This window comes from Symphalangus syndactylus, chromosome 18 (assembly GCF_028878055.3).
Source record: "Symphalangus syndactylus isolate Jambi chromosome 18, NHGRI_mSymSyn1-v2.1_pri, whole genome shotgun sequence".
NCBI classification, from domain to species: domain Eukaryota; kingdom Metazoa; phylum Chordata; class Mammalia; order Primates; family Hylobatidae; genus Symphalangus; species Symphalangus syndactylus.
The window spans coordinates 80,295,085-80,316,726 of NC_072440.2; the positions used below are offsets into that span (position 1 = coordinate 80,295,085).

The 21,642-nt window shown below is 34.4% G+C and overlaps 1 protein-coding gene across 7 annotated transcripts in view; it reads left to right on the forward strand.

Annotated features, from left to right (window-relative positions):
- Positions 1 to 6,711, forward strand: part of MEMO1 (mediator of cell motility 1) — a 146,325-nt gene extending 139,614 nt beyond the window's left edge. For all 7 annotated transcript variants that reach the window (XM_055253566.2, XM_063623789.1, XM_063623790.1 and 4 more), the window contains 2 exons: positions 4,544 to 4,648; positions 6,042 to 6,711. In XM_055253566.2, the coding sequence (XP_055109541.1) occupies positions 4,544 to 4,648; positions 6,042 to 6,173 (237 nt within the window). In that variant the 3' untranslated portion in view covers positions 6,174 to 6,711. The remainder of the gene's footprint in view (positions 1 to 4,543; positions 4,649 to 6,041) is intronic.
- Positions 6,712 to 21,642: the final 14,931 nt, after the last annotated feature.

Below are 21,642 nucleotides of genomic sequence, written 5' to 3' on the forward strand. Positions count from 1 at the left end.
CCTAAGCCAATAGCTTCTTAGTAAGTTTTATAACATCACTTATAAGATAGCCATTTATTAGTACATTACTTAGCACTGCTATTTTTAAGGTGAGTTTTTTCCATAAAACTTTCACTGTTACTATTTTATCTTGACGCCTCTTAAAGAAACTAGAATATTTCCTTTTCCTACCCCATGTCACTAAATGTATACTTATCTGCAAATATAAATGTATATTCTTTAAACTATAAACCCACAAATCTAATGATTCGATAATATGGTGTTAATTATGTGGTTGGAATTAAAAGATATGATTCTGGTTTTTATTTCATAAGTGCCTTTAAAATGTTTTGCTACTCCTTCGCGTTTGCTACTTTTGGGAGAGATTTCCTTCTGGGTGATAATTTTTAGATTGTCATTTTATTAAATATAGGTAAACTTTTTTAAAGAGGGAAGATAATTTGTTGTCTTATTAGAGTCCTGAATCTGAGCTTTGTCAGTTAATACTGCCTGTTTAGTTTAGGGTTGCCACTTGGAATTTGACATCACAAATATTCACTTATTACTTGAAGAGTCAACACAATGATAGATTGGCTCACCCCCTAAATTTAGGGAGTTAGCTTTCGATTTGTGGATTTGTTTCTGAAACTTAAATTCCTCAGAAACCTGTATCCTTGATGGATGGGCTTTTGGTGTTTATAATGTCTGCCTTATATCTTAGAGCTGAATGGGTAGTATAGTGACCCATTTCACTCCTCCACATTAGGTTAAGTTTATGTGAACAATCAAATTTTCACTATACTAGGCCTTAGTAAGCTCTCATTGCCTGGACTTTAGACTCACTGATCATATCTTCTGCTCTTTTAAGAAATAAAACAGTTAATTCAGCATAATTAGGGAAGGATATTCTTTTTCATCTTCTTGGACTTTTGCCAATAGCATTGAACTAGCATTTCTATCTTTTTGGAATTTTCCTAATAGTAATCTCATAGCTGTTAACATAAAAACATAGGTATATCTAAAAGTGTATTTGCCAGTATCCTGTATTAGTTAATAATGTTCCATTTCTAAATTTTATCATTATTGCTTTTGTTTGCATACTTCATGAATTTTTCAATTAGAGAGGTTCACTTATGAGAAAAGCCTTAGTTTTCCTATCTTTCCTTATAAAGAGGCATACCTCTTAAACATCACTTGTGTCAGCTGAGTATAATTGAATTAATTTTTGCACTAGTAAGTTTATAGCCCACTTTAAAGAATTAAAATTTTTGTACATTTAATTTCTTAACTCCCATCATCTCAATTTTTTATTTTCTCTCGTAATTTAACCAGTATATCTTCATTTTTAGCTCTTTACTTAGTAGTATTTTTTCTGCATTTAATCTCCTGTTTTTCTATATTAGGTTTTCTTGACCGGTTACTTTGAATTCTTGGTCTTCTGAAATGTGATTAGTTTTCTTCTGTTTAAATTCATATCAGCATATAAATGTGATGTTTGTTCTGAATGTGCTTTGAGATTTTAATATTAAAATGTACATTAGAATCTCAGTGTCACATTATTTATTAATGAGTAGATTTATATTTAAGGTAAGCTGTCCTAGATAGACTTCATTCAGTAGCATTAAAAGTTCACCTACAACATGTATGCAAGTTGTAGCTATGTAAGTGTTCAAAGAGTTGTTAGTATGAGTCTTGTTATACTTTAATACATCAGAGTAGTCAGTGAGAAAGAGCCTACAATTAGAAATTTAGAATCAGGACTTTTGCCTGTATTGTGCCTCTGTTCATTTATCTCTAGGGGAGTTATGTCTTGATCATCCATTATTTAGGGAAGAGATTTATAATTCCATCTCTGCATTACTACAGTCCATTCTTGGGTTAGACCATCCTGGCTAACACGGTGAAACCCCGTCTCTACTAAAAATACAAAAAATTAGCCGGGCGTGTTGGCGGGCGCCTGTAGTCCCAGCTACTCGGGAGGCTGAGGCAGGAGAATGGCGTGAACCTGGGAGGCGGAGCTTGCAGTGAGCCGAGATCGCGCCACTGCACTCCAGCCTGGGGGACAGAGAAAGACTCCGTCTCAAAAAAAAAAAAAAAAAAAAAAAAAAAAAAAAAGAAATGTACTGTAATGTTTTTGGCATCAGAATTATGATATAGTTTATATAGGTTTAACTGTGTGTGTGTGTGTGTGTTTGTGTGTGTGTGTGTGTGTGTGTTTTGAGATGGAGTCTTGCTCTGTCGCCCAGGCTGGAGTGCAGTGGCACAATCTCAGGTCACTGCAACCTCTGCTTCCCAGGTTCAAGTGATTCTCCTGTCTCAGCCTCCCATGTAGCTGGGATTATAGGCATGCGCCACCACAACTGGCTAATTTTTGTATTTTTAGTGGAAATGGGGTTTCACCATGTTGGCCAGGCTGGTCTCAAACTCCTGACCTCAGGTGACCCACCTGCCTCGGCCTCCCAAAGTGCTGGGATTATAGGCATGAGCCACTGTACCTGGCCCATCTTAGGTTTAACTTTTAAGTTTGTATTTCTCTGAGCTTATATACCAAGTGTGGGTGGAGTGTGTTGACCTGAAGTCCTGTGGTTGGCAGGGGACAACCAACTTAGCATTACAAACTGATTGTGGACCAATCTGAGAGTGGCTAATTGATGTGCAAGCAATTCAAAGTTGATTGCACATGTATATGTCTATGTTTCAGATATATGTGTGTGTGTGTGTGTGTGTATATATATATATGGAATATTGATAATGTTTGTGAAGGAGTTGAATATTCTGAAGGAAAGTTTTTTTATAGAATTAAATTTTGATGCTGCCACTGTAAAATTTCTGTTACTCACTGATTACTATCATTTTCCAGATGACTTTTACTTTTAACAGATGTTTATCTGATTACTCTTGGTGCTTTTACACTGTACCTGTTTTGTTAAAATGTGAAATAAAAACAAAAACAAAAACACAGAATAACCAGTTAAGTCCCTAGTTAAACCACCATTTGCATTTCTCCCACAGAGTATGAATCCAGTTTATTTAATGTAAAGTGTTTTAACTGAATAAGAAAATAATATAACTGGTGTATGTATAATTAGCTAGAATCAATAATTTATTTCCCCGACGTGATGAGTTAAAGTTGCTCTATGTTAATGAGTTGTAAATACATTATTTGAACGTATTTGGAGATTGTAGAATTTAGTGTAAACTAATGTTCAAGTCATAGTGGTTGTTTTAACAATAGTCTAAGAAATTTATATTCTGTATTAAGATGTTGAAAACAAGGCATTCTGGCTTAAAGAATAAAGAGATAAAAAGCTTTCCTTTATTATTAATCTTGTTCATAAGAGATCTGTGTTGTAGGCCAGGTGCAGTGACTCATACCTGTAATCCCAGCACTTTGGGAGGCTGAGGCGGGCAGATCACTTGAGGTCAGGAGTTCAAGACCAGCCTGGCCAACATGGTGAAACCTGGTCTCTACTAAAAATACAAAAATTAGCTAGGTGTGGTGGTGCGTTGTCTGTAATCCCAGCTACTCAGGAGGCTGAGGCAGGAAAATTGCTTGAACCCAGGAGGCAGGGGTTGCAGTGAGCTGAGATCACACCACTGCACTCCAGCCTGGGTGATGGAGCAAGACTCCATCTAAAGAAAGGAGATCTGTGTTGCTTAAGCCTGCCTTTATCATGAGCTTTAAATTAATTAAAATATGTTAACTTTTTTCTTAGTTTGTGGCATTTTTTCCCACAAACCTAGATTATTTAATGCTGGTGATTTAAAATACCTTACATGGTTGATATTTTAAGTATATGTTATGGAAATAGTTCAATTAAAATTAACTCTTGATCTTTCATGCCAATAGCAGGCAGAATATAATGGATATGGAGAAAACAGCCACAAAGTAAATTAAATTTTAGGTTTCATATACAAATTTTCACAGCAGATTTACTTTTGTGTATTCTTTCTATGGAAGAAAGATATAATATTATGAAATGTTTGAGGATTGTGAGCTAAATGACAACTGGTTAAAGTAGTATACAAACATACCTGGAGTTTGGAGAAAATAAACTGGCAATTAAAAGTTTTGGCGCGGTGGCTCACGCCTGTAATCCCAGCACTTTGGGAGGCCGAGGCGGGTGGATCACGAGGTCAGGAGATCGAGACCATCCTGGCTAACACCGTGAAACCCCGTCTCTACTAAAAATACAAAAACTTAGCCGGGCGTGGTGGCGGGCTCCTGTAGTCGCAGCTACTCGGGAGGCTGAGGCAGGAGAATGACGTGAACCGGGTAGGTGGAGCGTGCAGTGAGCCGAGATAGCGCCACTGCACTCCAGCCTGGGCGACAGAGTGAGACTCTGCCTCAAAAAAAAAAAAAAAAGTTTTCTGTTAATAGAGAGTTGACTATAATGGTAATAGCTTTGATGAATGAGTTTGATGTTTCACAAGGTTTATTTAATCTATTTTCTTTGTGTCTCCCTAATTGAAGAATTATGTTTAAGTAACAGTTTTAAAATATAATTAGGAAATAATAAATATTGTCTTCTTTTATTTTTTTTCTTCCTCTTCTTTTTTTTAGGGTATGAGTATTATAGAACAATTAGACCCTGTATCTTTTAGCAATTACTTGAAGAAATACCATAATACTATATGTGGAAGACATCCCATTGGGGTGTTATTAAATGTGAGTATCCTTAGGAAGCCTTGACTTTCAACATTTGGTCATATGATATTCCAAAATATCTCATTATCATTGTGATACAATGGCATCATTGGTTTTATGTACCTATGGTCAAGTTTCTTTTTAGTATCTTTAATATAATTTGGAAAAAAAAAAAAAAAAAAAAAAAAATATAATTTGGAGTTCCATTGCTTTTGGTTACTTGAATAAAGGTATTTATCATTGGAATACAGTTCAATACTTTCTGTTAAATACAGAAAGTTATTTAGAATAGAGACCCACATTTTCTCTTGACTGTTAGTTCCAATATGCTCTTTATAAATACAAACCAAAGTGACCTCTTAAGAGATATGGTCTTATTAATTTTTTTGTTTTATTTAATGGTCTAGACTCTATAAAAAATAAATGGAAGATTCTGCTCTTAAACTTTAAATGTTCATAATGTAATAAAGCAAGACAGATGTTGTATGTTTTTCTTATTAAAACAAAAATAATGTTTATTTCAGTTAAGGAATGGTAAGAGTCAGAAGTTTCGCTTAGCTGGATTTTAGAAAGAGAAATAGCATTTTTTTTTCTAATTAGGAAAACTATTAATTTCTTGAATGAAAATATGACATTCATTAAGAAAGAAGAAAGTGTATACTCAGGAATGGGAGGAGAAAGTAACAATGGGCTTGTTTGGAGAGGCAGGGAAATAATGGAGAAGATAATGTAGTCCAGAATAGACTAAGTTAGGACCTTAAGTCCAGTATTATTTTAATGTGATTTGAAAGGTAATATATTGTGGGTTTTTAAGAAGGGTTTTTCTTCTAAGCTGTATTGATTGACTCAAAGAAAAGCTTTTCAAGAACTTAAACTAATTTTTGAAATTGAAGCTAGAATAAACTGTACTAATTTCCTAAAATCTGAATTGAATCAAATAAAATTTATATTATAAAGTAAATGCTGAACCCATCTACAATTAAAGTAAAAATCCTAGCATATACCTTTTAGATCTGGATTTTAATTTGTATACATTTCAAATTTAGTCAAAGTCAGATGAAGACTCCGACGTCTTAAGACAGAAGTGGCCAGGGATTTGGTTTATATGGTAAACAGAAATATATTTAAAAAGTTAAAAAGGGTTTAAAAAATGGCCTTATTACAGGGAGAGGGAGGGTAAATGATGACTGATACTTAATTATCAAAAAATAAGATTAGAAGTTATTTGAGAGAATGATAAGGAATTCTTTTTTTTCTATTTTAATATGATGCAACAAGAGAAATTCAAGAAACTAAAGAGCAAAAGAGATAATCTAGGCTTCAGCTGTGAAGTGGACAAAGTCAAACCACAAACACATTGAGTGCCCACTTTTTTATGTGATGTGTGTCCTAACCAAATTTTTCTTTTTTCTAGGCTATCACAGAGCTCCAGAAGAATGGAATGAATATGAGCTTTTCGTTTTTGAATTATGCCCAGTCAAGCCAGTGTAGAAACTGGCAAGACAGTTCAGTGAGTTATGCAGCTGGAGCACTCACGGTCCACTGAAGCTCTGAATCCTCAGGGATGCCACCTGCACATTCTCATACTCTGTCCGGGGTCCCAGCCTAGCCTTTACCAAGATACTGGTCCTGGTTTGGGGGGATTCTGAAACCTCAAACTAATAGAACTTTCTTCTCTTTTTTTCTAGTAGGTGTAGTCCTTCCTTAATTTCAACTCATTAAAAAATGCTTTATAGTTTAGGGCAGTGGAAGGAAGGCTGGCATCAAAATATTTTGATCAAAAAAGATGACAATGTAAAGGCTCAGTTGTGGCAGACAGTTTTTTGAAAGTAACTTGTAAAGCATTTACCATATCCTAAATTTGCACTCTTTGCAGACTTGTGCACATATATTCCGCTTTCAGAATAGTTTTGCAAATTGTACACAAACAAACAAAAAGGTGGAAGCTTTTTAATAAAGAAATTGCATTTATAAATGATCTGTATTAGAATATAATAAATCTCCAGTTATAGTCAATTACTACCCATGTTGTACAACAGATACCTTCTATTTTAGTTGCTAATAAAGGGCTACACAACTCAAAATAGTCTGATTTAAACTTATTGCTCTGTGGTATATATGAAAATTGTTTTTTATTAATTCCATCTCAGAATTTTTGTTAAAAATGGTAAACCTCAGCTCTTATGTAAAAATATATTAGGATGTATTTTATATTTTATATATTTATATGATTTTTTTTAAATCAGAAATTAGAATCATATGATCTTAAAGTTAACTTTTTAAATTACATGCAGTTTGCCTTTTTGTCTGTGACATCCCTTTGTGTCATTACTATATTGTAACAGAATATATATTCAAGATTAGTAAAAGAACGTAGATGTAATCCTTGACTTCAAAGATCATGTTTGATAGTCTGCAAATGAGGAAACATTGAAGAGTGTTCTTAGTGTTTTTCAAATCATTGCAGACCTTACACTGCTGTGCTTTTTTAATGCTTTAAGCAGTTTGACTCTTTTACTTGAATTTTTAGCAAGAGATCATTAACATCATCAACAACAACAAGCCACTGGATTTTCTTATGGTTACACAATTTTTTTGTCATGATTTTTGGTGCGGCTCTTCCAACTAAAATAATGGTATGATGTTGTATTACTTTCTTTCTTTAGCATAGACCAATTCTAGTCACTTTGGCAAAAAAAAAAAAAAGATATAATTCAGTTAATAATGTACTGCATTATACCTATTTTAACCTAACACTGAGTGTCTACATTATATTAGAGAGGGTTTATATCTCCAGTGTTATGCCAGAGTAGCACAATTTTTAGATGCCTTGCACCAATTTTATTTAAAGATTTACATTTCTTATTTATTAAATATCAACTTTCTATACTCGAGTGAAATAAAATAATGTTACCATTTAGATTCAAAGTCGCCCACCTATGTATGTGTGGAAATTATACTCTTACACATTAGTGATTTATTTTCCATAATTTAGATATACTTTTGAGTACTATTAATATTTATTTCTTGTTTAATATGAACTATAAAAATTTTAAAATTGACAACTGAATTTTTAAAATAATGTTTTGTGAGTATAAGACTAATACATGATTATTATAGAAAATTTGAAAAATACTGAAAACTTATAAAGAAGAGAAAAAATTATCTGCAATCTCACTACCCAGAGATAACCCTGTTAATATTTTTCTGTATTTCTTTTCAGTCTTTGTCTATGCTATTTCTATGTATGAGTGTGTGTACATGTGTTTGTGTGTGTGTGTAATAACAAACTTGAGGTTATACTGACCATATAGTTATGTACCCTGTTTTTTATAACCTAACTTCATAAATATTTACCCATGTCTTTGAAAATGTGACTTTTAAAAATGGCTGCCTAATGTTCTATTGTATGAATATGCCACAATTTAACTACTTCTCTCTTTGGATATTAGGTTGTTCTAATCTTTCACCATTATAAATAACAGTGGGATAGACATCCTTGTTTGTAAAATTTGATCTCTATATTAGACTCTTTCTTTAGGATATACTTATGTACATGGAATAAGTAGTTTAGACAGTGAGAACTTTTTAGGCGCTTTAAAATATTTCCAAATTACCTTTTAGAAAGATTGTACTAAATTAACAATGTATGAGTACCCCATCATTCTGCCCCTTCACCAGTATCATTATTTTTTTAATCTTTGACAGTTGGTTAGCATAACAACATAATCGGTTGTTTCTTTGACCACTTGAATAAGAGTTGCTTTATAATTAATTATTTTTGTCTTTCTGTAATTTTATAGTTGATTGATTTTTAAAAAGACAAGAGGGTTGCCTAAGTTGGGTGGACTATAGTACAAGTATGATTCTTGCACTTTTAAAACTGTAGAAGCTGGACACAATGGTATGCACCTGTAGTCCCAGCTACTTCGAGTGTGGAGGCAGGAGGATCACTTGACAGTTTGAGACCAGCCTGGGCAATGTAGTGAGCCCCCCAAAACCCTCTAAACAAACAAACAAACCTGCAGAATATTTCAGCATCACTCTACAGTTTTCTAGAATATCAACATACCTGGTCATGAAGTAAAAAGAGTTCCAAATTGATGATTGACTGTTGGGTTCTAGTTCTATTTCTGCCACTAATTAGTTCTCTGAACGTAAGTGTTTCATGTCATATTGAAACTTTCTCATTTGTAAAATGTGGAGGGGATCTCTTAAGTGCTTTCTAGTTTTAAAGTACTTTGATATTGTGACTTTATTTTTTAGAGGTTCTGTTGTCATTTATTTTTAATAGCTACATGAATAATGTGGAGATACTATCTTTTGATTTCAACTTCACATACATGGAAATGAAAGTCTTGTTATTTAACACAAAAGGAAATTTAATTTGCATTATTTAATGCAGTTAATATTACCTGAAATGTTGAACTTAAGGTTTTCTACTTTAAGTGCCTTTAAAAGTTTTGTATTTGGAATCTAAAATATAAAGGAAATTCTTATGTAGCTCTATACAGTTGCTTCTTTATTATATAGTTTTGAGTGCTTTGTAGCAACTTTTTTTTTTTTAACCTTAGATTGCACAGAGCAGCATATTCATGGATTCTTCACTATTCCGCTAGTGAATCCTTGAGAAATGTATGTTAAAGATTAGCTCACTGAGCAGGTAAGTAAGTGCTCTGTCTTGGGTGGGCAACAAATCTTCATACAGAGTAGGATAAAGAACTATTCAGATATACCAGTATTTGTATTTAGATATTCCCATTTAGATGGCTGGTGTTCTGAGCTAGTAAATGGTTATTGTTACAGATCTTAAATATTGCTTTGGTAGCAAATAGTTTATTCCCTGAGTTTTCAGGTTGGTAAATGTTTCTGTAAAAGACCAGATAGTAAATATTTTGGGCTTCACAGGCCATATAGTCTGTCCTTACTATTTTCCTCTGCAGTTGTAGCACAAAAGCCACCATAGACAATGTGTCATCAAATGAATGTGAATGTGTTCTAATAAAAGTTTATTTACACAAAGATGGTGAGCTGGATTTGGCCCGTGGGCCATAATTTGCTGTCTCCGGTCATAGATGGTGCTGTTTGTAGTTCAAAAGTTGGCAAATAATCTAAACTGCAAAAAGTGGTGGTAAGTTTCTTCCATCACAATCCTGTCTTAATTTGATATAGTCAGATTGACTGGTTGGAGTGTTACTTAGGATCATAAAGGTAAGTGGGAAATGGGTATGGGAAACTAAGGAGTCTTGGAGATTAGTGTTGAATAACTTTGAAGCCCTTTTATTTGCTGGAACCCATTGGGAGGTTTACTTTGGTGCAATAAACTAATCAAAAAAGTGATCAGTGGAGCTTGTGATTGGTTGTTGCAAATTCTTTAAATTATTCTAAGTGCTTGGCTACCTAGATGTTAGCAGAATCTAGATCAGATGAACCTTTTTACCTGAGTATTTTAGGACACTAGACCAACATTTTTAAAAAGGACTGTGAAATGTAAAACTTAATTTTGCCATGTAAGGACTTTTGAAAAGACAACTGCCATCTTCCATTACCATTTTATTTTAAAAGTGACTCCCAATATTTAGGAAGGACTTAAACTCAGAGTAATAGAGTAATTTAACTTGAATAACTTTTAGTTAATGAAAAAATTACTACACTGGTATTTTCTCATTTACTCTGCATCACTGAAAAATTTATCGAGTTAATTAGTTCATAGACTGAGATTTGGGAAGTGCTATAATACAGTTGTTGAAAGACCTAGTGTACTTACAAAGCTGATATTGACTAGTGGATTAATAAGCCACATGTACACTTACTGAGATTTAAGACATTTTTATTGTGTTAAATTGTAAGTGCCATGTATTAAAGGGGACACTAAGAACTATAGTGTCTATAAGGAATGATAAAAGGCTTCAGTAGTCTAGAGAGTGAGATGTGGTTGAAGAAATTGGTGAGTCTTATTTTGGAGAAGGTAAGTTTAAAGATAGGGAGTTTTCTTCAGATTGAGTGACCTTCATATATGAGAAAGAATAGTATTTGTTCTGTGTTGTTCTGGGTAGAAAAATTATAAGAAATGGGAGCTTCTGGTTTTATGTTGAATGTTCTCTAATGAGAATTCCTTCCTTTCCTTTTCCTTCCTCCCTTTCCCCTCCCTTCCTCTCCCCCTTCCCTATCCCTTCCCTTCCCCCTCCCCCTCTCCTCCCTCTCTTTCCCCGCCTCTCCCCCAGTCTCACTCTGTTGCCCAGGCTGGAGTGCAGTTGCATGATCTCTGCTCACTGCAACCTCTGCCTCCCAGGTTCAAGCAATTCTCCTGCCTCAGCCTCCTGAGTAGCTGGGATTACAGGTGCCTGCCACCATACCTGGCTAATTTTTGTATTTTTAGTAGAGATGGGGTTCCGCCATGTTAGCCAGGCTGGTCTTGAACTCCTGACCTCAGGTGATCTGCCCGCCTCGGCCTCCCAAAGTGCTAGTATTACAAGTGTGAGCTACTGCGCCCAGCCTCTTTCTTTCTTTCCTTTTAACCTTTCTTTTCTTTCTTTCCTCCTTTTTCCCTTTCTTTTCTTCCTCCCTCCTTCCCTCCCTTCCTCCCTCCCCACCTCCCCGCAATCCCCTTTCTCTGTCTCTCTGTCTCTTTCTTTCAAGATAGGGTTTCACCATGTTGCCCAGGCTGGTCTCAAACTCCTGGGCTCAAGAGATCCACTCGCCTTGTATAATGAGAATTTCTAATAATGAGAATTTTACTTTGTCCTCATAAAAGCATTAGAAGTATTCAGATAAATGCTAGATCAGTGATTATCGAAGTAGGGTCCCTGGACTATCAACATCAGTATCACCTGGAGATGTATAATTATGATCACCAAGCTAAAAAAAGCTAATATACAAATAAAATGGAACTTATTTGTATAAAACTGTTGAGAAGTTATTTTTAAATCAAAATTGATTTTGATCATTTAACACTAACTTTAAGCAGAGATTATAAATTGATGATTATTGCTTAATTGTTACTAGGGTAACACTGGTGCACCAGTTACTGGGGGAACCTTAGAATAATTAATTATTCTATTTTAGTTAAAACATTTAAATATAGGGCAGAGTTCTACCATTTCCTAAAATAAAGTTGGTCTTTGAATGAATGACTCAATTAAACAGAGCTGCTTTTTCAATCTAAAACATAGCCATATCAGTTGGCAGAAAAGGAACTTGAAAGACTGTTTTTTTTATACCTATTAATGTCAAAATATTAGGATAACCTGGAGCAGCTGTCACATAAGACGTTTTCCTATGTGCTTCCTGTTCTAGTACCCCACCACATACCAGTACATACAACTGACTGACATGGCATACTGTCATCTATAGCTATGTTATACATTTTGACAAAGCTCTCTCAAGTAATGCTGATAACTGGAACCTCTACCTCTTTAAAGTCACTGTTGAGGATGGATTTGTTTGCCCGTCCTGTCTTCAAGTATTCATTAGTACTATGTAAAGAACTTTGGAGTTTCAGATTCGTCATTTATTCTAGGGTTCTCTGATGATTCCAGAGTGGTTTATGTCCAGGATGTATCACATTTACTGTGTATGTGTGTGTACTGTGTGTGTGTGTGTGTGTGTGTGTGTGTGTGTGTGCATGCACGCGCGTGCGCACACATGCATTTAATTCTAATGCAAAGTTTTGGCAATCGCCCTATAAAAATAATGAAAAGAATTTTAAAAGCCAGTTTGTCTGAGTTTGAAAGGTATGCTATAATGCAGTTGTTTTTTATTATTAATTGTAAATTATGTTCAAATGAACATTTCTCACTGCAAAGTTCAGTTTGTAATTTTATTAGATGTAGTCATATTTTTTCCCTGTCATCCTAATAATGAAACCAAAGAGAATCTAAATACCGTTATTAAGCTGTTGAAGGCCAAGAGAGGCAACTATAAGCAGGATTGAATTCATTGGGCATGCAGTGAAAGCACATTTTATTTAACTTTAAAAATTTTTTAATTTGACTACATCTAATAAAATTTAAGATTTTTAATCTTTAAATTGGTCTTTGTAAACTTCTGAAAAAATTTTAATATTTTTGTCTATGATATTCTGAATTAGTGAATGTGATGTTACATTTTAGTAGAAAGTAGTAAAACAAGATGAAAACAAAAATTAGATCATACTAAGTTTTGCGAGTTTTTAAACATTAAATCCTTAGACTTGAATTTGATTTAATAAAAGTATTGTTAACTATTTTATAAATGGAAGTTTTTTTCTGAGAACTTTTTTTTTCATTTAAAATTTTTTATTTGGCCAGACATGGTGGCTCATGCCTGTAATCCCAGCACTTTGGGAGGCTGAGGTGGGAGGATTGCTCGAGTCCAGGAGTTTGAGACCAGCCTGAGCAATATAGTGAGACCTTGTCTCTACAAAAATAAATAAATAAATAAAAATTCAAATTAAAAATGAGCCAGGTGTGGTAGCATGCGCCTGTACTCTCAGCTACTCAGGAGGTTGAGGTGAGAGGATCGCTTGAGCCCAAGAGGTGGAAGTTGCTGTGAACTGAGATCGCACCACCACAGACTCCAGTCTGGGTGACAGAGTGAGACTGTCTCAAGAAAAAATAATTATTATCAATTTGAATTTAGCACAGAATAGATATTCAGTTGCTGTTTGTTCAGTTTCAATGAATTGAATTTTGAAGCAAGGAGAACAAAAGATAATCTTCATGTGAAGTGTTTTCTAAAGGTCAGGAAAGCATAAACCTTTTCACTGGAAGCATCTTGTAATTGGCTTTTTCCATTTTCAGTTTTTGATTATGGAAGTCATTGTCCTCAGTAAAGTAGGGTAGAATTTAATATTCCTCGGTTCTATATGTGATGCTAAATGAAATAAATGGTAATGTAAGTTGTCTGGTACAATTGAACCTGTTGGCCCATGATTCCTAGCTCATATTTGGCAATGTCCTATGGTGTTTATACCATTACTTGAAGGTGTTGAAAAATTTTTAAAAGTTAAATAAAATGTGCTTTAGCTGCATGCCCAATGACATGTCCAGCCAACTCTCAAGTAAAAAGATACTTATGGAGTGTTAGAAATTCTGGACTAGAATCTGTTTACAACTTTGCTGGTGAGTTGCTACTGGTTTGCTAGAACGAGTCGCTCTTCCTTTCTAGATTAGAGTTTATTTCTTTATTAATGTGAGTTAGAATTGAAATAGTATTACTTCTAAGTAGTATTATTCCACCTTTGACTTTTTAGGACATGAATGAAAACACCTTATTTATTTAATGTCTTGTACTTTAACATTTTTAAATCTGTTTCACAACATTTCCCCCGCTCTCTTAATCTCAAGGATTACAGGCCAGACATTGTTACCTTAATTTTACTGTTACAGTATGTGAGACACATACAAATTTCATAACTTTCTTTTATGTAGCTAGTTAGTATCAGATATAGGATAAACATTCAGTTCTTCTGATTTATTTTATTTATTTTGAGACAATCTTACTCTATTACCTATGCTGGAGTGCAGTGGTGTGATCTCGGCTCACTGCAGCCTCTGCCTCCCAGGTTGAAGCTATTCTCATGCCTCAGCACACAGAGTAGCTGGGATTACAGATGTGTGCCACCATGCCTAGTTAATTTTTGTGCTTTTAGTAGAGATGAGGTTTTGTCATGTTGGCCAGGCTGGTCTTGAACTCCTGGCCTCAAGTGATCCACCCACCTCACCTCCCTTAAGCTGGGATTACAGGCATGAGCCACCAACATGTATTTTAAATATGGTAGAGTATTTAAAATATGGTATAGTATTTAACTTTTTAAAAGAGTAGATCTAGTAGAAAGATTTATTTCTAATAACTATACAATAAGAGTAAATCTAGTAGAAATATTTATTTCTAATAGCCATACAGTACTTAACCATAGGTTGGTTATATAAGTGACTTAAGGACAAAACTGATTATCTGTTTTCATTGAATTGATTTAAAACATGGAATTTAGTTCAACCAAAATTATAGGTTATTTGGTAGTTGGACCCAACTTTCTCATTTCTTACCAGGACCTGCTTATTCACCATCAGGGAGCAGGATTAGGCTTGCCTAACATTGATTGTAAGGATGAGTTAAGTCTCTGGATAATTTTATCAAAGAGTATTCTGTGATCTTTGTTAAAGCAAAACTTTTTGTGATTTTATTAAAGATTAAGGAATATGGAATTTATAAATTGAACAAGCTCTACACTAAATTGATTACATTGTTGTAATTCAAAAAATGAGGAGGGTATGTAGTCAGTTCTGAGTTGGTTTCCTCTATGGAGTATTCTGTTTGAATTTTTTGTTGCTTTTGTCTGTGTTTCTTACTTGCAGCTTTGATAGCATGTTTTTAAAATTGGAAATGCTGGTTTTTATGTTTTCTAAGAATTGATGTGGGAAATGTGTGTCAGTTTTCTCATTTCTTTTCCTGTGTAAAAATTGTGATTTAGTGTCTCAAGTATATTTTTTATTTGGTTTTTGAGGTGGAACATAGATGAAATTTAAGGAAGCTTATAGCTCTATTTATAGTCACCCTAAGATTAGCATACACAAGCATTTTCCCATAAGAACAGCAGATCATTTAAAGAATATATTTAATTAGTTATCCTGGGTTCGGTGCGGTGGCTTACGCCTGTAATCTGAGCACTTTGGGAGGCCGAGGTGGGCAGATCACCTGAGGAGTTCAAGACCAGCCTGGCCAACATGACAAAACCCTGTCTCTACTAAAAATACAAAAATTAGCCAAGTGTTGTGGCATGCACCTGTAATCCCAGCTACTCGGGAGGCTGAGGCAGGAGAATCACTCGAACCTGGGAGGCAGAGTTTGCAGTGAATCAAAATCATGCCTCTGTACTCCAGCCTGGGCAACAGTGTGAGACTCTGTCTCAAAAAAAAAAAATAATTAGTTATCCTGGTTATAAAGTAACATCTTTAAACATATCTTGTTCTCTATATTTTATATATCTATATATTTATGTATATAGATATATATTGGTGTAGATAGAGTCCATTTAGTTACCTTGTTGTACCTTCAGGTTCTGCTATATTCTCTTGAATATATGGCAGGACATTTCTTGACCTTTGAGGTTGTATTTGTTAGAAATGGTCAAAGATCAGCTGTGTGATTAGATTGGATAATAAGGTTTAAGGGAGGAATATGTTAGTTATAAAGAATTAAGTTGCTTTTCTCCTGGGACATACGTGCTTTAAAATGTCCCCACCCCAAAGCGCTACAGTGGCACATTGGAATAAGCTTACAGTCTAAGTAACTGTTTGTTAATATCACTTGTACTATCGAAAATTAATCTTGTTGCTTTTTAGACATGTTATATCGAAATAACTACCTAATTTATTACTAAATTCATAGTTATGTGACATCTCAAATATCTCAGTATGGTAAATTGAAAATCTGTGTAAAAACCAGAAACAATTTAAAAAATGTGTTCAGAAAACCAGCTCAGAGCACTAAATCTTTTTTTTTTTTTTTTTGAGACGGAGTCTCACTCTGTTGCCCAAGCTGGAGTGCAGTGGCGCAGTCTCTGCTCACTGCAACCTCTGCCTCCTGGGTTCAAGCGATTCACCTGCCTCAGCCTCCCGAGTGGCTGGTACTACAGACATGTGCCACCATGCCTGGCTCATTTTTGTAGACATGGGGTTTTGCCACGTTGGCCAGGGAAGCACTGGCCTAAAATGATCTGTCCCGCTCCGCCTCCGAAAGGCAGGGGATTACAGACAAGCATGAGCCACCACACCTGGCCTGAACACTAAATATTTTCTATAAGGAGTGTTAAGATAGAATTTCCTCTTAAAGTCTTAGCTGGAAGCTGAATCCATGTATTAAATGTGAACAGTCTTATGATAACTTGTAAAACAAGCCTGAAAAAGTCTATTCTATTACAAATATTTCATCTCCACAGGCCACTTATACAATACGTCTATACTAAGTATTGAAGTACAGCCAGGTCTTTATTAGGTTTAAAAAGTGCCTCCTTCCTTTTATTAATGCCAATTGACAGTGTTGTATCTGTGGATGTTTGTTATTTTGATGAATAACAAACAAGGTTAGTCTGTTCCTAGAAGCTCTACTTGGTACAGTTGTCAGAGAAAATTAACTTGGATGAAACCATGGTGCATGTTTTAACAGTTAAAATAGTTTATAAATTTATATTTCAAAAAGCAGACCTCCATAATTGCTATAGGTAAGTTTCTAATTTCTGGTTTTCTTTGTTATTTTTGTGTTAGAAAAAATACTATACCTTGCAGTAATCTAGTCCCTGATGTGTGTGTGTGTGTGTGTGTGTGTGCCATTTAAAAAATCTTCACATTTATTTATTTTTAATAACAAGCAATTTTTAACTAAATGTTTACATTATTGACTAGGGATAGTTAAACCAATTGTTAGTACTAAAAGAATTTATGCTGAAATTTAGGTTTGGGGACTCAGTGTCTATAGGATATCATGTTTCACTCAGGTATTTACAGTAGAGCTATTATTAGATTCAAAATTGCCCGATTCTAATTTATATTTTAAGTGTAACCTAGAGATTTTTGCATTATTTACAGCTTTATTTTCACAGTTCATTTATGCATATCTTTTAAATGGAGACAAATTAATTTTTAGATGATAGAAATGTAGGTAAATGTGTGGTATTTAAGTCATTACTAGTTTATTACTAGAAAGGCACTTTGGTACAATATATGATATCTGCTTTTATATGGTACAACCAGATGTTCTTTTGTTTTTCCTTGGAATTTCACATTTTTAAACTGAAGAAACATTTGTCCATACATAATAGCTTGAGGTTTCTGTGCCCAACTCACGTGACAAAATGGCTTTAGAAAAATATTTTTTAGCAGTAGTTTTATAGTAATTTCAATAATACATGGTAACAGAAAGCTTGTCGGTTAGAATCTTTAGCTTTTCTTGCCAGCTTCTACCCAATTCTTCCCCCTCAACCCCCGACGCTTGTTTTTAGTGGTAACATTGCTACCACCGTCTCTACAAATTTAGGATAACTAATATTTGAAAGTGGAGTTATTTTCAACAAACTTTAGTATTTCTGCCCAAGATGAACAAGTATTATGATGGGGATACTTTACTTCTCTCATAACAGAGCTTGCAGTGCTCAGTATTAAAGAATAAAATTACAGACCTTTACCAAGTTTTGTACTCATTTGCAAATCAGCTGAGGAACACTCTCAAGAAAGTAACAGATGGATTGTTTTAAAAAAAGAGAGACATTGAAATTTTTGATCATGGGGATTTCGTCATGTTCAATGAAAAATAATGTTCTGTCAAATGAAGATAATGAGGTTCATAAATGGGAATATATAAGACAAAAGTATGAATAGCCAAAATACGTTTAAAAAATCTAAACTATTGAACATAAATTAAATTGGTTATCCCTGGGAAAAGATACTGTATGTTTTAATGATCTATGTGTATTTGGGAACTATGGCATTAAATGCAAAGATATATCTTGCCTGTCTCTCCCCGTTTTAAGTTAATTGACACAGATATTTCAATAGTAGTATTACTGGTTAAAATTCTGCAATACTTATTACCTGGTATCATTTAAAAAGATATTTTCTCTAAGATAAAAGATACTAATGAAGATAGAAGACACCAATCTGTTTCCATCCTCCTTTTCTCTCTTGCGTTTTCCGTTTGGTGTATTAGAAACAATAACAAAGGCCTGCTTTTATAGTCTTGACAAAATCGTTTCTTACCTGAACGGAACTTGGGTTTTCTCTTTTTAAGCTAGCTCTAAGTCTGTAGCTTCTGTTAGCAAGTAATCTCTTCATTCTCTAGTATCCTTTGCCATGACTTAAAAATGGAGACTATAGCTTAATTGATTGAATACTCTGACCTAGCAGTCCCATGTTTGAGTGCAGGGATGGTGTTGGGCGTTTTATGCCCTGATAGTGATATTCTAGAATGCTTTATGTTCCTGCCCCCTAAAAAATCCTCCAAATCCTTCATATTCTCAAGTAGCACTTATAACTTTAGCATTATTGCCTAACACAACAGTTCTACCATTAATCATACTACGTGTTCATGCTTCTAAATGTCATTATCAATTTAGGTAGCCTGTAAGAGTATTGAATTTAAGGAAAAGGGTGAAGGGAAGATAAAACCATTTATATAAAAGTGCTGGGTTTCATTGCTTGTGGTAAATAATGTTTTAATCTTTTGCCAAATGAAAAAAAATCTTTAAAAGGAAAGGAAAACAATTATTTTATGGAAATATTTTGTAAACATGTATGTAAAGACATTGTTTTCTTTGCCACCAACAAATTGTTAATAAAGAAATTTTTTTTAGTTTCTTCTTGAATGAAGTTCCTTTGTGTATAGTAGGGCAAATCATGCAGGCCTTAAAAAAAAACAAACTTCAATCTGAGTTTATTTAATCAGATGTCAACAGAAAGGTTGCAGCTTCTTCCATTTTGTTGTTATTTTCAACCAATGTCTTTTCCCTCTTTTTAAGAAAAAAGTCATTGTTTTTTAAATACTATTTTTGGATGAATTAGGTCTGTAGAATGGTTGACCAACATCATTTGCTAACTATTGAAAAACTAATGATTGGTTGGTTATCTCTATCTATGATGTACTTTCATTCATGAAAATCAGTGAGTTCTCATGATAAATAACTCTTGGAAATAGAAACTCTGCTTACTGCCGTGTACTTGCTGAGGGTAATAATCCGGCATTATACAAACAGTATGTGAGGGGAGGGGAATTGCTTATCCTAACAGTGTTTTGCCACATTCTCACACGTTGTACTCATCATTGTAAGTCTTTCTAGAGTATTGTTCTTGATTTTGGACCCCAAACATAAAGAGGAGAAAAAGTTCAAGGTAAGTCACAGACATGAACGTCAATTTGAGGAAATTGGATTTGGAGGAAAAGTTAAGTAAAAAACATTGAATCTAAAAGAGTTGACTGTATTTTTATATTTGAGAAGGAACATGCTCTATGTGATGGTGAAGAGCTGTTTTCTGTTTTAGTCAATAGTTTTATAAAGGCCAAGTGCAGTGGCTTACACCTGTAATACCAACAGATTAGGAGGCTGAGGTGGGAGGATTGATTGAGGCCAGGAGTTCGAGACCAGTCTGGAAAACAAAGTGAGACCCCATCTCTACAAAAACATAGATAAATAGATAGATAGATAGATAGATAGATAGATAGATAGATAGATATAGATAAAGATAGATGATCGAGATTAGATAGATAGTTTTTAACAGACATTAATGAGTCTGGACCTTGGAAAAAACTTATGCAACTTTAGGAACATAACATCACACAGTCATGGGAAATTTTGGTGAAGAAAAGGGGTATCACCATTCGTCAGGAATTGTTTAGCTAAATTCTTCCCCAGGAAACTCTTCAGAGATTATGTAATCTTTACAAATTTTTTTGGCTCAAGGTAGGATTGTAGAATATATTATTAAAGGTAACACCACAAGCCCTTTTGTGTGGTATATGTTGTGGGTGTAGGAGGAAAGCGAGAAAGAATATGTCCCAGAATAAAAGTTTTAGAATCACTACCTTAAGTTCAAATGTATAAACAGAGTGGTCAACTTCATGGATGATGCTTAGGCCATGTAACATACAATACAAATTATACAAATACTTAGAGATTATATATGTGAAAGTCCTAGACAGTTCAGTGAAAACTGATGTGATATAAAACTGCAGATTTTGAAAATGCAAAATTAAAAATTTTTTTTTTTGGTAACTGCTAGAATCCCTTAGGACCACTATGAAAATTTGGTACAGCTGTGCTCATATGTTTTGAGAACCCACTTTGTCAACCTCAGCATTTTCCTCAAGTTTTAGTTTAGAATTGGTTTCATGTTCTTGATTTTATTCTAATTGGTTTATGTCACATACTTCTTATAAATCTTAATACTAGTTACAATGTGATAACCTCCTCTGGGAGAGTGTTTTAGTCCTGAAAATAATCATAAAAAGAATAGGTAAGTATCCTCACTTTACACACTTTAGAAAGTTTAAGTAACTGATTTGATGCCACTCCACTAATAAGTGGCTGAGCCAGTATATAAATTTAGATCTTTAAGAGCTGTATAGAAAACATGGTGTCCTCTGGTAAGATTTTTCTTTTTAAATGAAGTTCATTTTCTTCATGGAATAAGGTAGTGTAGTTCAGCAAATATTGAGTACCTGCCACATGACAGACTGTATGTTCTTTAAGAACCATATGAAATTGCTGATATTTAACTGTTGTTTACTTATACAAACTGCAACTTAGTGTGATTCAATCTTATACTTTATGTTATCGAATTCTTACAATAATCCCATTTTTAGGTAGATGTTTTCATGGCTTAGAAAACATTTCTGACCAAGAATAATTCCTATACTTGTGGAGACACTCATGGCCAAAAACTTGGATGGTCTAGGTTCCCTCAGCCCCCCAAAATAAACCTTAGTTTGTTTAAGATGTGTAAAGAATATGCCTCTAAGATGATCCCCGATGACTCCTGTGCCTCTTGATGTTTATGACATTTTGTAATGCCTTCCCCTTGAGTAAATTCCTTCTAATCATCATTATGGGTATGTCAGTTCTTGCTAGCAGACTCTCTCCCTTGCTGGCTTTGATGAAGCAAATTGCAATGTTGGGAAAGTCCACATAGCAAGGAACTGAGGGGAGCTTCTGCTCAGCAGCCAGCTGGGCTGATCCATTAAAAAAAGAAAAAAGGAAAGAAATTAGGCTTCATTAATATTTACAACTAATGCTCAATGTTAAGAGACAATGACAAGAATGAGAAGACAAGTCACAAACTGGGAGAAACATTTCAGTGGGGAGTAAGCTTATTCGAGGGCATTTACCTATTAGGGAGGCAGAGTTGGGGTTTGAGTCCAGCCTAACTTGCTCCAAAACCAACGTTCATTTCAGTCATTTCAGTTGTTCCCTGAACTTTTTGGAATTTGTGAATCTGGTAAATTTCCTGCTCAATATTTCCTCATTTTGCTGTCTAGGAAGATACCAC